Source organism: Erpetoichthys calabaricus, chromosome 1 (genome assembly GCF_900747795.2).
Source record: "Erpetoichthys calabaricus chromosome 1, fErpCal1.3, whole genome shotgun sequence".
In the NCBI taxonomy this organism is placed as follows: Eukaryota; Metazoa; Chordata; class Cladistia; order Polypteriformes; family Polypteridae; genus Erpetoichthys; species Erpetoichthys calabaricus.
This window is the reverse complement of record NC_041394.2, coordinates 203,827,494-203,843,989: the sequence shown is the minus strand read 5'-3', so window position 1 is coordinate 203,843,989 and position 16,496 is coordinate 203,827,494. Positions and strand designations below refer to the sequence as shown.

Here is a 16,496-nt window from a genome sequence, read left to right as displayed (position 1 = left end):
AAAAAAAATAATACACTCCAAAATTTTGAAAGAAATCACAAGAAGTGTAGGTTATAGTTTGGAGAAATAAAAAACAGCTTGTGGAAGGTTGATCAATTTGAGGGGGGGCACCGGTGGTCAAAAAATAAGATACAGGAGTAAAATAAATGGGGTTCATTTCCACATCTATAGATGTAGCGAAAGTATTACACATGTAACCTTAATACTTATTTTTCATTTGCCTTTATTTTAGGAAATATGTGACAAGTCAGCAGCCTCCAAAAGACACATTTTGGTTGAGTTAGCCATGTATGTTTTCCTGATGGTGAAAACGCTCTTTAAAATATTTAAAAGATGTTATAATAATAAAAGGAAAATCAGAAATCTAGTAATTATTTTCCATTATGTTTCATGATAAAGGAAATCAGCTTTTTTTACTACAACGAATTCTTTTCCTAAATCTGTGTGGGGTTCATGTGCTTGATCAACTTTCTCTATACAGCTCTGTCCTGAACCCCCTTCTCAGTCAAACACTTTTCCTTCAGATCTTCTTTTACTTTATCCATCAACCTACACTTTGGCTTCCCTCACATTCTCTTACCCTGTTTTTCCATTTCCATCACGCATTCATTGTCTCTTCTCATCACATGTCCATACCACTTCAACCTACTTTCCTGTACTTTATTAGATATCTCTCCCACTTTTGCTATACATCTGATTGTCTCATTTCTTTATTAGTTCTTTTTTGTAACACCTCAAATCTATCTCATTCTCATTTCATCCACATCTACCTTCTTCTCCTGTGCTCTGTTTACTGCCAATGTCTCAACTCCATACAACATTGCTTGTCTTAACACTGTCTAAAAACCTTTCTTTTAACCTTTGCCTTAATCTTTGATCACACAACACTTCTGACACCTTCTCCCAATTGTTCCATCCACACTGCACTCTGTGGTTTATCACTGTATCTAGGTTTCTTTCTTGGGCAACCATTGATCCCAGATATTTAATTTTTTCCACTGTTTTCAGTAGCTTTCCCTGCAGGCTAACATCTGAATACTAATTATCGTTAAACCTCATATATTCTGTTTTCTATTTGTTTTTAATCCTTTGTCTTCCAAAGCCCTTCTCCATTCTTTCAAGTTCCACTCCACTTTCTCTTTTCTGGTTCCATACAACACAATGTTATCAGCAAAAAGCATGCACCAGGAGAATTGGTCTTTAATCCACTGACTCGAATGATCCATGATCCATAACTAGATCAAAGAGGTAAGGTGCAGACCTACAGGGTCTAACAGGGATCTTGTATGTTATCCCAACACTGCTTTTAACCTAAATTCTCAGTCCTTCATACATATCCTGGACAATCCTCTCATTCTTGTCTGGTACTCCATTCTCTCTCATACACCTCCAGACCTCTTGATGTGGAACTCTATCATAAGCTATCCTCCAAATCAATAAACACCATATGCATACCTTTCTGTTTTTCTTGATGCTTCTGTGTGAACTGTCTCAATGCCAAGTCTGCATCAGTTGCCCAACCACCCAGCATAAGACCAAACTGCTTCTTCCCTATGGTGGTCTCTTCCCTAAGTCTTCTCTCTATAACCCTTTCCCAAATTATGATTTTAATATAAAACAACAGCAAATCAGGGATCTCAGGTTCAAACGTAAATTGGAACAGGATCAGGAGCAAAACAATAACATTAGACTGCTGGACAGGTGTTTAAAATACAGTATGTTGTTAGTACACCCATTAACCAAAAAGTAAAGTAGTGCGGTAGGATAAAATCTGTACGTTTACAAACAAAAATTATGATCATTGAAGTGATGTGCTAAACACATGGAAAATACAAATGTGTTCCAGCATAGCATGTCTGAAGTAAAATGATGCCAAAAATTATGGTAATTTAAAAAAGAAGAAAATTTTTTTTTTATAGTCAAATGATAACATTAGGCTTCAGATAAGAATTTTTTTCATGTAGATTGTAATATGTGTGTGTGTGTGTGTCTATATATATATATATAGTATATAATATATAAATGTAATATGTATATATAATATGTATACAGTATATATGTATGTACTCCCTTCTTTAAATGAGATTTTTTTTCTTATGCACTTTTTCACTACTGTTAAGTGCCTCATCATTCAGAGGCATCAGTGTGTGCGCACATTTAAGTATATATACAATTATATTTTAATGCTTGAATATTCCTTATAAGCTATCAACACTGCTATGCCATGATGGCTAATGAAATTCATCTACATTTTAATGTGACTGTCCTTTTACACTTGAAATTTTACACTTGAAATTGTTAATGATGTATGGGTATTTCTTTAAATAAAAGTGGGAGAAGTAAACAATGAAACTGAGACATGATTTTTTATCATTATGAAGGAAATTCCATAGAAATACTCAAAGCTTTAGATGACAGCATTTTAAAGAATTAGTGGTTTTGGCCAAGGAAGTTATAATATCACTAGTGTTATTAAACTGTTAAACTGATATGCAGTCATCAGTTTTAAGATAGTTTTATTTATTAGGAGAATATGAGAAATGTCTTAAATAAACATTCATGTTTTTGCCATAAACTGACATTTCTTAAACCATGTCTGCCTGTTGCTGAGTAGTTAAGGGATAATTAATGTCAGATTAAGTTGAACTGTTGACAGGCAATTATTGTCAAATAGAAGTCAAAAGACATGACTTAATCATCACATAAAAGAGAACTGTTGTGGTGAATTTATTAATGCTCTTACATAATGATAGCAATTAAAATATATGATTATGTCTTAGTAGTAGGGTGTTGTCCCGTGTTAGCCATTATGGATGCAATGAGAAGTCAAGCTAAATGACACCTTTTATTGGCTAACTGAACAGATTGCAATAAGCAAGCTTTCAGGGCAGGTCAGTGAAATATTCTTTACATACATCACATTTATCACACAGTGGCAGGACAGGCTGTCAGGGTCCATTTGTGCCTAGGATTCTCTATATTTCATTAGATTTCTTTTCTGCTGGAGCATGTTTTTATCTTTTGGCTTGATTTCTTTTTCACCTCCAACGTGATTTGTATTATTTACAAAATAAATCTTTGATGAAGGAATATCTTCCCCAATGTCATTAACCATTTTTGTGGTCAGGTCAGCCTTTGAACTCATGAAAGGCATAGACTGAATGGAAAATATTATCTAGACTTCAGATGTCAACATTTTAATTGAGGTTCCGTGTTGTTCATGTCTTTTTTATAAATTCCCCCTTAAATGGTGTATTTTTCAGCTGGACCACCAGATGGCAGTTGTGACCTATCTTGCACTCGACTATTACCAATGTCTGATTCTGCTTATCAGGCTTTCTACTGAAGAATCCTTTCTAAATTTAGATAACATGTGCTGTATATATCCATCCATTGTTGACCTTGCTTAATCCAATTTAGATCAAATACTTTACATATATTTCTGTACTCTAAAATATTGGTTGTCTCCTTATTAAATTAAAGGCTATTGTGTTATAAAATGAATTGTGAGCTCTTAGTAAAGGGAAAGGTCTGTATTATGTCATACAAACCCCACATATGCCCCTGCAATTTGCTTTATGTTAGACAAAGCTTATTTACATTATCATATAAAAATAATCATTTCTGTTCCTGAAAATATTACAATAAATACTTGTTAAAATGTGTTATTTATGACTCTTTGAACAGGATATTATTTTGTATTGTGTTGTTTTGTGCTGAGCTTTATTTAAAAGATTTTTGAGCATTGCCTTACTTTTGTCTTTCCGTATGTTAAAGAAAGTACAGACACAATCTTGCTGTTCTTTGGCTCTTAAATAATTCAGTGGTCTCATACAGCTGCAGCACACATCAACAAGAAGGTATATTTGGATGCAAAGCATGACATGTAATACAGAATGATGTCTTCACGAATATAAACAAAATACAAATTCATTTTTAAAGAAATGGAATATGGAAGAATTCCCCAAAAGTACCATTATACAGTATGTTTGACACAATGATGATCCTGACATTTGGTATCATAATGTAGAGCCATGATCGTAGTCTACAAGCAACAAAAAAAAAAATTAAAGTTCTAGATTAGAAGAGGGCTGTAATAGAAATTACAGGCATTAAGTGCATCATGGAATGGTACCATTATTAAGGACTCAAATAAATATGGCACAAACAGGATGTGCCTCCAAAATGAATGACGTGACATGGACGAAACTTATAAGGAAATCTGCTGAGAGGCCAGCAGTAAAAGAAAACATCTGCCGCAGATTATGGCATTTATTGTCCACTGTGGGTGCATTTTAATCATTTTTCTTATTCTGAACAAGTACAGTATTGTGTGTGGAGAACGATAGTAAGATGCAACCAGTTTCTCACACTTAAATGTATTTGGTTACACTATTTTTCTGATAAATTCATAAAATGAGATACATTGTAGGAGGTACTTTTCTTGATTTCAGCCTTTATATGAACAAAATATCAGTGAGGGTGTGTGGGTTTTTGGTATCCATTTATTGGTTTGATAACTGTAAAGAAAGACCAAGAATAAATTACAGCACTTTGTTTTTGTTTTTTTTGTTTAATACAGCTTTTTCTTCAGCCAAATAGCTATTTTTTCAAAAACATTCAGTCTGATTTTAAATGTTAACAATAACAGACATTATTATATAACTCTAGTCATATAAAATTAAGTGCTTAAAATATAAATTCTTAGATGTATTATATAGGAGTACAGATCATAAGAGCATCCCTGCTTTACAGTATGTTCAACAGTGATGCCATATCCTACGTGACTGGCAGACTGTACATTTTTTTGTTAAATTAACAGTAGATGAAATTGACGCAGTTAAAGGTATACAGAGAACCCTTTGAGAACAATTTAATTTCTGTGGAACCCATGTCATTGGCTTGTGTTCCCTTACAAAGTCTATGTACATATATTTGCAGCCCAGTAGTAAGAAAGAAAGTCAATTAGCACCATGCCATCTTCGTTTTTTGAGTATGACTTAAAAAAAGGATTGCTAAAATATATAGGTACTAGCCAACCCGCATAATTATGTATTGATGGGTGAACACTTCCTGAACAACACAGTTGTCCAAATGGGTTGGGTTTGTGGATACCACTGTGAGTGAATGAAAAGATAGACCTCTGGAGAGAGCAACATACAATTGTCCGTGACTGAAAGCGGGATCATCTGTGATGATGGAGGCCACGCTGGTGAAAGTTACTTTGTCGGTAGGGATAAGTGTCAGTACTTGTAGATTAAGGTGTAGCGAGTCTTCGTTGTTGACGCTTAATATAGCTTGCATACTGAGATTTTCCGGAGTCACAGTTGAGAAACACTTTTTTAATGTCTTTTAAGCACAGGGGAAAAAATTAACATGTGAAACATCCGTAATGTAATAAGCCACCAAGAAAAGTAACATTGCAACAATGCTATCTATGACCCGATCTCTGTAAACAGAAGTGAAAACAAAATCGAGCCCGGTGTATTCTTTAACTGCCTTGTGGCGCTATAGTAGTGCTGCTGCTTTGCAGTAAGGAGACTGTGGAAGATTGTGGTTTCACTTCCCGGTTCCTCCCTGTGTGGATAGCGCTTTGAATACTGAGAACACCGCTATATCAATGTAACAAAGTATTAACAGGAAATTGTCTTCGTGTAATAGTAAAAGACAAATTATCCGCAACAAACAAACTGTGTTACACGCTGCATACCAACCCGCGGCGTAGTATACACCGCATAATCACGCTGCTTTTTAAATGTTTTTTAAGCAGAAGGAAAAAAATGAACATTTGCAAAATCCGTAACGCTGCTTTCAGTAAGTACAATGCACGCGCGTTTAATTTGTCGGCCACTTTTTGCCAGCCGTGTTTTCTGGTTTGGGCTGCTTTTACAGTGTTACCGCTTGTGCATATTAAATCTTGAAATCCTTCGAGTAACTAATTAACTAACTAACACCAACCAGCCACACACACAGCTTGTGTGAAACAAATGTGCCCGTACTTTCATAATTTTGTTGCAGCCTATAGTGGAGTCAGGCACAGAGAATGTCAGCTGCTGAGAGAGCGTCTCGACTGTTGCAGGGCCTGCATCGGTGAAGCAGGTGAGATGCTAATGAAACAGAGGCACAGGGCTTATTGGTTTTTAAAGACTGCTTCCTTCATTGTGTTTTAACCTCAGTTTTAAAGGATTGTTTTAAGGATCCCATGGGATACCCCTCGCAAACTGTTTTAGATGCTGCATTCAGCAATTCACATCCGGGACAAACATGCCTCTTCTTACATGGTCCTGCCGCATCCACCCTCGTTCTCAAAGCATACACACCGCCTGGTCATGTGCCCGCTCGCAAGAGCAACTCACGGAGACCCGCCCACCAACTCTAAGACCATGGCGTGTAAAACAGTTTGCGATGGTGGTGCGTGCACCATAACCGAAAAGAATAATGAAAAGTCAATGTGGCTCAGAGGTGCGTGTGGACTCCTAGCACAGACAAAAGCGACTTACGGGGTGGTCGGTGAGTTGTTGCGTCCGGGCACATGAGCAGGCAGTGGGAATGCCTAGAGAGTGAGGGTGGACGCGTGCCGGGGAATAAGGAGTGTTGGTGGGCGGGGAAACATTTTCCGTGTTCCTGCAGGACCATCTAAGAAGACGCATGATTGTCGCGGATGCGAATTGCTGTATGTAGCGTGTAAAACAGTTTGCGATGTTGCACGCGGTCATGCGTCGTAACCGAAAAGTCAACGTGGCTCAGAGCTGCATGTGGACTGTAGCACAGACAAACAGAAATGACGGCGTGTTTTCCGAGGCGTCGCGTCTGAGTTGGTGGGCGTGGCTCTGCGAGTTTTTGTCGTATCCAATGGTCTTAGAGTTGGTGGGCGTGGCTCTGCGAGTTTTCGTTGTATCCAATGGTCTTAGAGTTGGTGGGTGTGGCTCCTTCCTGCGTGCTTTCATGGGTGTGGGCGTGGCTCCTTCCTGCGTGCTTTCATGGGTGTCTTGCCCGTTCTGGCGGCAGCTCAGAGAATTATATATATAGATTGTCTAAATAAAAATAAAGGAGCTTTGGGAGCATATTCATTTTTACAATGTTAATTTTGTAAGCTAGAGTGAGAATGAGGACTTGGCCACTTTTAACATATTGTTTAATGCTTTCCTACATATTTCTAAACTCCTTTTTTAAGATCTTTAAGTTTGCTTGTGACAATTACTTCTTTATGTTTAACTTGGTCTCACCTAATGAGTGAGAAGTTGTCAAATATTGGTTGAGGTGTGAGAAAATTCCCAGGGAAGAGAAAGCCTTATTCAAATTGATTTTCAAACCTTGAGATCCTATGATATTTGCCAAACCTGAACTGGCACATTGCAGTCAACAGATTATATCCTTCTGACTTAATCAAAAGCTTTTCTGCATCCAGAGGTATCAAAACCTCTCAAAAATCACATACTATAGCAAAATCTATCACATTAAGAAAGTGCCAAACATTTTTTAAGCTAAATGTATATCTTTTATAAATCCGGTTTGATCATGAAATATTAAAGATTGAAGCAGTTTTGCCTGTCTTATCACACTCTTCTTGTAGCACAGCTTAATGTGTATTTTTTCTGTGCGTAACTCTTCCATTATTATATAACAATAGCATATCCCAACCTTCTTTAATCTTTTCATTATATAGACGTCACTTGGTATCATTTTCCATACAGACAACATCCATCTATCCTTTGAACTGCTGTTGCAAAAATTTTATCTCCAATCAGCATATTTTTTATATGCAAAATTGAAATATGTCTGATTTTCCTCATTCTCCTTCATTTTTTCTTCCTGGAGTGATACTGGTTAACTTTGACGAAAGGAGTAGTATTATAATGCAGTATCTAGGAATTTACTTGTAGTTGTTCTCAGTGAAGAATAGGAAAATAATCTTTCAATTAGAATTTTAGATAAGGAACAAAACTCAGCTGTTCAGGACATGAGACACACATATCACGTTTAAAATTCTCTAAATTGTATCTAGGACTGAACTGTCAACAGGTGCTTGCCTTACTATGAGATTTGCAGTCAGGTTTCTAGATTTGTTACACAACAATATACAAGTTTGAAGAAATGCAATCTTTTTCTTAAAACATTTAAAGCCAGTAACATAGTGTTTAAAATGTGTAAATAAAGTAAGCAGTAATTATTGGAAGAGATTTGAGTTTTGTAATGTATGTAGTAATAAAATGCATTGGATTTGTTGTGAATTATTTATTTTGTTTGCAATTTTCAAAGTGATTTTTTTTGTAAAATTATACAGAGTGAATCAAGTGGGAAGTTGCTAATAAAAACTGCACAATTATGGCATGCTGGAAGGTACACCTGCACAGCTCAGACGATCGTTGACAATTCTACTGCATCAGCTGACTTAGTTGTTAGCGGTAAGTAGATTGCATTTTTTATTTTCTGATAAATAAGGTAACATAAATACAATACATTGGCAATATATTTAGCAGTATATTTTACATTCTACATTGCATAAAAAACAATTTACAGTATTTGTTAATATGTGCTGTATCTGGAGTTTTTTATAGAACATTTTCACTTTGCTGCCGTATATTGTATAAGGAGAAGCTGCAACTATAACTCAGATGTACAATGGAATGAGTCAAACTTACCAAAATGGTTGCTGTATTTAAAGTATGTGCTGGTACTAACATGTATTTGAATACCATGACAACCCAGGTATAGTATGGACAGTATAAGACCCAGCTAATTCTTCATCATCTACCACATGTTTAATCTAATTTCCATTTTAAACTAAATACAGTTAATGTGTATTTGACTAAATGACTAAAAAAAGCAAACATCTGACTTGGCAGTCACAGTCACAGCAAGGCATTATGCAGGTGTACTGCTGTTGGTATAAAGGAGCCCCAGTAGTGTTTCTTGACACATTTCTGCTGTGTGATTCGTTGGCTGAAAGTCCTCAGTGTTAGTGTGTTAGAGAGAGGGTGTGTTACATCGTTCATAATTGCACATAGTTTTGTTTTCATTCTCCCAGCTTCTACATTCAGGGGGTCCAGAATGTGTTCTACGTATAACTGAGCCTGCCCTTTTAATTATTTTGTTGAAGTGATGTTACTAACCCAGCACACCATATTGGAGAAAATCATACTGACCATTACAGAGTTATAGTAGATAAGAAGGATATAATTACATAATTAAAAGAATGCAGTCTTCCACAAAAAAGAGCCGACACTGCCCTTTCTTATATTGTTCCTCTGTGTTATGAGACCAGTCAAGCTTGTCATTGATGTAAAGTACTTCTAGGAGTACACATCAACTTTCTGAATAGTGACCAAACATAGGGGCTCTTTGGTGCATCAAAAGTCAATAACCAGATTCTGACTGATCCAGGCATACTAGACCATGGTAGTGGACACTGGTTTTTGTGGAGTCTGAGCTCTGGAACTAGATATTTCATTCAAGGATAATCTCACCTATATTCTGAATTTGCCCATAGGAAACTCTCGAGGTGAGTGTGGAGATTCAAGCCCCCATCTGCGTCATACAATTGGTGTTTGTTTTGATTGAAGACATGGCTACTCAATGCTGTTTCAAGTTGAAGACAGACCAATACTGTCTGTTCTTTATGTGTACGTACTATAAAATATTCAAGCGTATAGATCCTTTTAGAAACACTACATTGGCTTCTAAAAAGACATTGTCTGATAATAATGTTGCCCTACATGGAGTATTCAACATTTATTGGGGTAATGATGGAGAAACTTGGAAGTACATGATTGGAAGAAATAGCTAGCCTGATCTGAACCTGCGTGGTAAATTATTATTGACTTTCTTTGCAAGTTAAGAATTGTCCATAACAGAAACGTAGACAGGAATTAATTTCAGGGATGAGAAAGTCCATGAGTTATAATTTAATTTATTATCACTCAATTGGAACTGTCATAAAATATATTTCAGGGATGTGTTCAAGCTTAAAATTCAGCCCCCCTCCCCCCCAACCCCCCGACCGGATACACAAAAGGTCCATAATGAGCACCCTGTTCGATCACAAGGATGCTCATTGGTGTATATGGTATTAGTAATCAACCTTATAGTTGTGCAATTTGATATGAGGTACAAACTGTGTAATCAACTTTTTTCTTATATATTTGTGAGCTAAAATTTTATAATAATTATCTGTGTTATTTAAATGAGAATGGCGTGATTTAAAAGTTAATTTCTCTTTCTTTTGTAATCAAAACTTTTATTATAGAGTGTAGTATTGAGTGATTATGATTATTTTTGATAAGTTTTAGAAGTCTCTGTAATTAGCTGTGATATGCCCATTAATTTATTTTTATTTTCGACAAAGTAGTAAACCTGTACTGTTACCATCAGGGGCAAAGTTGAAACCACACCTATGCAAAATTGCCATTTTTTTATCATTAATTTTTGCCTTTTGATCATGAAGTTACATTAAATAGTGTGCATTTTATTTGCCTTTGCGTTCTAATGAATAACTCCTCAAAACACCCACCCCACAGAACCATCCCCTCAGAATCAAGCACTACATAAAAAAAATTGCAATTAAATTTTTACTTAATGTGCTGTCTTGCATTTCCAGAAGCAAATTGCTACAGAAGATATGTAGCAAGGCCCTGTATTCAGTTTAATGAAGATATGAGTGGGTTGTCATTTTGTCTGCTCTGGTTTCTTGTCAGACTTGACTGCTGGCTATGTGCTTTATAGGTGACTGATATCTAGCTTGCAAGAAGGTGGGGGAAAGTGAGCTTTGTCCTTAGATTTGTTCATTTTTAGCTCTTTCGCATTTTACAAAAATCAAATTAAAATGTTCTTAATCCTTAACAGACACTGTTATTGGGGTGAAACAGATAAGGGACTTTGTCTCCATGCAGTTTAACATCTTCTCCCATTGCCTGTTTGTTGCTTCGTTTCTGCATGCTCTCTCTCACTCTCACTGTCTCTGTTTCTCTCTCTGTTCCTTTCTCTATTCCAGCTGCTGTCTAAGCCATTCTTTTAGCCCACAAACTGTATGTCTTCAAGGCTATGCGGTGCCAGTGCTTATTGTGGTATCATTGAGCATAAGACAAAAAGCAACCTTAATTGAGGGTAGCAGTCAACTGGAGGGCACACTCCACAGGGTGCACCGCCTTTGTGTAATTTATGCATAATGTCTCTGCTTGTGTAAACTTTCCATGAGGTTCTCTTGTTTTTATTCCTCATCCCAACAGTTTGCATTCTAAATTATCCCTGTATTAGGTGTATGGTTGAGTTTTCCCTGGAATGGAATAGAACCCAGTCTAGAGCTGATTTCCATCTTGTGTTCAGTTCCGACTGGGTAGGTAATACCTCTTCACAACCGTGGACTGTAAAAGTGGGTTAGAATATAAAAAGATTAATGTGTCCTTACTGTATTACTAAGTTGTACAAATATGTTCAATTTTTGTATCAATCATGAAGTAAAATGAGTGGTATTATTTAGGGCTGAGAATCGATCAAAACAAAAACTAACCAATTAATCACATACATGTATGTAATTAATCGCGATTAATTTCATCTAACATTAAAACATAATTATAAAATTAATACATAAATCATGAAGTAAATACACACTGAATCACAAAGAATCACCCCGAAGCAATTTAAAAAGAATGGCATAGCTTAGACAATGAACTTAAACCTGAACTTTTAACAAAACACTACTTCAACAAGTACAACCTGAATTTGAATGCCTTCCTAAAAGGCAAGTTAAAAAGAAGGCAATAAGAGAATGAGGCCAATGTATTAATTTTCAAATTGGCATAGTGAATGAAACACAGACATGTCAAAGTAAAAAACGACTGAAACAACCGTTGACTTTGAAAGTACTGCTAAAGGCTGATTTAATTGGAAGAATACACTTTTAAATGGCTATACAGTAAAACTTGTGTTAAAACTCCACAAATATTATCCTCAGTTGTTCATCACCATCAGTGATTGAAAAGTATACACTACACAAGTACTGTGTCTGTGAATGTCAATCTCTGAGCTGCTTTTTCTGCCAGCTCCCCTGTCCCACCCCTTCAGACAGTTTGAACACATCTATGAGATTTCATGTTTTTATGGTTGGCAGAATCGTGGTGTGTCTTGGGATTTTTTGGGTTACAAAAAATGTGCCACCACAGAACACACTAAAAAAGCTGGTATCTTGCTTAAAAACTGACACCGTGCATTACTTGGATGGTTATGTTGCATTCTTTGCATAAATAAGTGACGATACCGTAAACTGTAATCATGGGTAGGGATAATCATTACACTTCTATTTCGTAGAATTTTGTCATTATATTAGGGCAATCAACATTGTCATCTGGCTGGCAAACTTATGAGTTAAATGTAGAAGTACTAGGAACTTGTTTTGGTTTTAGTGCCACACAAAGATAACTTATTTACCACTTATGTGATATGACATTGATTCAATATTCTTACAGAAACATGAATGGTAAAAACTAAAAAATTGCAACTTTTACCTTCACAACTTTTCTCTAGTATTGATCCCCACCTCTTTTCCTTCCATTCCCTTGTACATATGACACTATTTATAAATCAAGGAGATGAGCATGAATGCTACATATTGACATTTGGCATTTTGCTGTGGACCGCGTAATACAAAATGTTAAACCTTTAAATGAAAAATTTATTCCTTAAAATTTGTATGTAAATACTGTGCTGGATGTGTATGTAATCCTTTAGGTATACAATTAACTATTTTGTATTGTTGTTTTGTAATGTTAATAAAAAATTTTTTAAAAAGATTACATGAAAATGCCGCCCAGACCAAAACACTGCCTGAGGCGTTTGCCTCATGGCCGGCCCTGGATGCAACAATATTTTTTAACATGCTAAACTAGACCAGGGGCGGCACAGTGGCGCAGTGGTAGCACTGCTGCCTCGCAGTTAGGAGACCTGGGTTTGCTTCCCGGGTCCTCCCTGCGTGGATTTTGCATGTTCTCCCCGTGTCTGCGTGGGTTTCCTCCGGGCGCTCCGGTTTCCTCCCTCAGTCCAAAGACATGCAGGTTAGATGGACTGACGATTCTAAATTGGCCTTAGTGTGTGCTTGGTGTGTGGGTGTGTTTGTGTGTGTCCTGCAGTGGGTTGGCACAACTGCCCGGGATTGGTTCCTGCCTTGTGCCCTGTGTTGGCTGGCATTGGCTCCAGCAGACCCCCGTGACCCTGTGTTTGGATTCAGTGGGTTGGAAAATGGATGGATGGATAAACTAGACCACATTAATTGCAAAAATTAACACGCTAACTTTCTCAGGCCTATTATTATTGTATAAAAAAAAACAGCGATTATGAAGTCAGTAAAGTTGTAATGAACGCTAAAAGTTCAATGATCATACAACTGCAAAATAATGTGTACTGAATTGTAAGAGATTTGTTGACTGTATGCTACAATATACACATGATTTCCTACATAACAATAGTAGCTGCTTGGAGTCTACCATTATTATCAGTAGGGTGCAGATGCTTGCAATGTTCATCATCAGCTCTGGTAAAACAATCCTCTACGTAGACTCTACAGTATTTCTCATTGCTTTCAGTGATTCCTAAAAACCTGCACCTATAAGTAAAACATTAAAACGATACTTTCTTCAGACCATTTCACTTTAGACAGCTCAATAGAAACCCAACTTTCAGCTGTATATGGGAAATAGCATTGAGGCTCCAGTGCTTCTAAAATATCAAGCTCACAGAATGCATTGCTAGTGTAAAAGTTTGCCATTTATTTGTTAGCCATTTAGTTGGTAATCATTTTGAGATGTTACTTAGCACCTTAGGTTCAAGAGCAATAACATATTAAAAAGGTACACTGGTAAATGTTTTACCTTTACCCATAGAACTGTTAAAAAGGGACATGACTGTGCCTGTTTGCTACAGACACCATGCATGGCAACTGTCTTTTCTGTAGAATTTAAAAAAGAGTGTAAATCAAACATGCAAGCACTAAATGCTTTGACATGCAGCTGCCAGGGATTCTGCTGGAATGTCAATCACATGTAATGTATGCTTTAGACAAGATGAACCAGGGTCATCTTTGATCTGGTCCGCATGTTATGGAAGCAAGTTGCTTGCTTGTGGATTTTATTGCTGCTGTGCTTTGGAAATCCACCAGTCGTCAAGTAAAGGGCTTAGCAGGTTCAGTGTAATGCTAGTAAACTAGACAATGTGGTGTAAGCATGCCCAGATGGCTGGTCTCCAATTTTATAAGCCAACGGAATCATTTAAAGACTTTAAAAAAATATTGGCAAGCACCTTAATTCTGACTCATCCTTTGTACCTGTCTAATAAAATCTCTTATGTGCTTATGGGATTTTCCCCCACACCTTGCAAAATTAACCTGCCTTGTCGTTTAAATTAGTTAAACAACATCAATTGGTAAATATACGTCAATATTTGTATTGCCTGTCTAGGCATTTCATTAAATTTAAGATTTGATATTATTCAAATCCTTTTTTAAGTTTTTTCTTGCATTTTCTCCCAGTCCTGTAGTGACAATGTAAGTTGACAATATAAAAAACACTTTGTTAATACAACCTTGCAATGAGTCATTGTACCATTTTTATTTCTTTTCTTTGTATTTCAGTTTAAGCATAAATTTTATATTGAAACCAAAATTATTTTCCTTATGGACAAGCACATTTATTTACAGTAAATTACTGACTAGTCTTGGAAGTATCCTTTCACTTTTATGAACTATTTATTTCATTTTTTTATTTGCCCTTTTTAGTCCAGTAAGGGTCATGAGGGGCTAGAATATATACCAGGGACATCAAGAACTAGGCAAGAACTTCCAATGAACAGGTGATGCGCTCACAAGCCCTACATAGGGCCAATCTGCAGTCACCAGTGAACTCACTTCTTCAGGATCTTGAAGGAAACCAGAGATTAGAGGAAACCTACACAGACATTGGGAGAATGTTCAAATGCAGAGAGTGATCAGGTCCAGAATCAAACCCAAATCCCTATTGTTATGAGGCAGCAGTGTTTAGAAAACACGTTCTGTTAGAGTTTGTGATAGGCAAAGTGCTCATGAAACATGACAACATCAAATGAATAACCTTGAGTAATTATATGGTAAAGATTATCAGAAATGCATTTGACCTTTTTAATATTTGGCCATTAATTTGAACTATTCTGCAATAGGGCCAGAAACACAGAAATCTTGTTTATTTGTTTTCATTTTATACTGTATGTGGAATTTGAGATAATCCACTACAAGTCATATCATATGTGCATAAAATAATTTTAGCATAATGGTGTATGGGTAATGCTGCTATTTAAGTGACATGGTGCAAACTCCAGTGTAGAGATTACACATTCTTTGTATGTTTATAAGACCTTCTAAGCTTTCTCTGGGTACTCCAGTTTCCACCAGCATTGCAAAGGTTTGACGGACTGGCAATACTTTATAAGGTATGAGTGGATATGCCCTGCAATGGACTGGTATTCAATCCAGGGTTGTTTCCCATATTGGCACTTGATGCTGAAGAGGTGACTCCGGAAAAACACCATTCCGGAAACAATGGATTAGACCCCTTTTATAATTGTTCTGTGAGTATGCAAGTAAGAGTTACTCATGTATAGTGTTAGAGTTGGATTATATTTTGAGTAAACTCCATTAATTTAGTTTTTTTGTAGTGATTTTTTTCCTTTTTTGCCATGTGTAAGCAGAACTCACCCTAAAATTTAATCTTAGCCTCTGCAAATTTTCTGAATCTTTGGCCAAGCTAACTCAGCAGTTTAACTAGTGGTTAGCTTGGAGCACCGCAACATTGGGGCCTGACGAGTGCATAACTTTAGCCTCCTAATGCCACAGGAAACCCTATTACTGAAGTTTTAGCTGATAAGTGGAGTCTTGTAGTGTAAATTTCTTTGATTTTTACAGTTGCCCAAGGATTCCTGGCAATCCAGCGGCCACTGGAACTGGAGACCATTCATTAGAATTGCTTAAGGTCATCTTGAATGATTTGTTCATTGTTTGGCAAAGAGAAGTAAAGTTGGAGTGACTCTGATTGTGGTCACAAAGTTAAAACATTTTGTAGGTCTTTTTTTATTTGCTTTAGTCAAATGTTATACAATAAACAAAATGAGCTATTCTGTTTTGCAGATGTTACCCCTAAATTAATAGACACATGCGATACAATTAATTGACTTTTATTTACCATAAACCTACCTAGACATTTTCTTTTCTCTTTTTTTTCTTTCTTTTTTGAGCATTTTCTGTCAGAGTGCCAGGAAAACAGTCCAATGTGGCTGACTGTTAAAGTAATGAATGTGACAGACAGAGAAATTAAGAAGCGCCAGGAGACAGACATGCATTTAGGAGAAATCCATGCTGTACAGTTTGAAGTAGTAAAGTTGAAGGCAGCTGGCTAAAATTATAGGTTACTTTTATATGATTAGATCATAAATATGAAACTTAACCATAAATAAACAAATCGAATAAGTGTTATAGAATTCAG

General features: G+C 36.4%; 1 protein-coding gene across 3 annotated transcripts in view; it reads left to right on the top strand.

Moving 5' to 3' along the window:
* The window catches only part of cntn1b (contactin 1b), a 356,136-nt gene that overhangs the window by 204,125 nt on the left and 135,515 nt on the right, over nucleotides 1-16,496 (top strand). For all 3 annotated transcript variants that reach the window (XM_028810951.2, XM_028810960.2, XM_028810943.2), the window contains one exon: nucleotides 8,285-8,405. In XM_028810951.2, coding sequence (XP_028666784.2) covers nucleotides 8,285-8,405 — 121 coding nt within the window. The remainder of the gene's footprint in view (nucleotides 1-8,284; nucleotides 8,406-16,496) is intronic.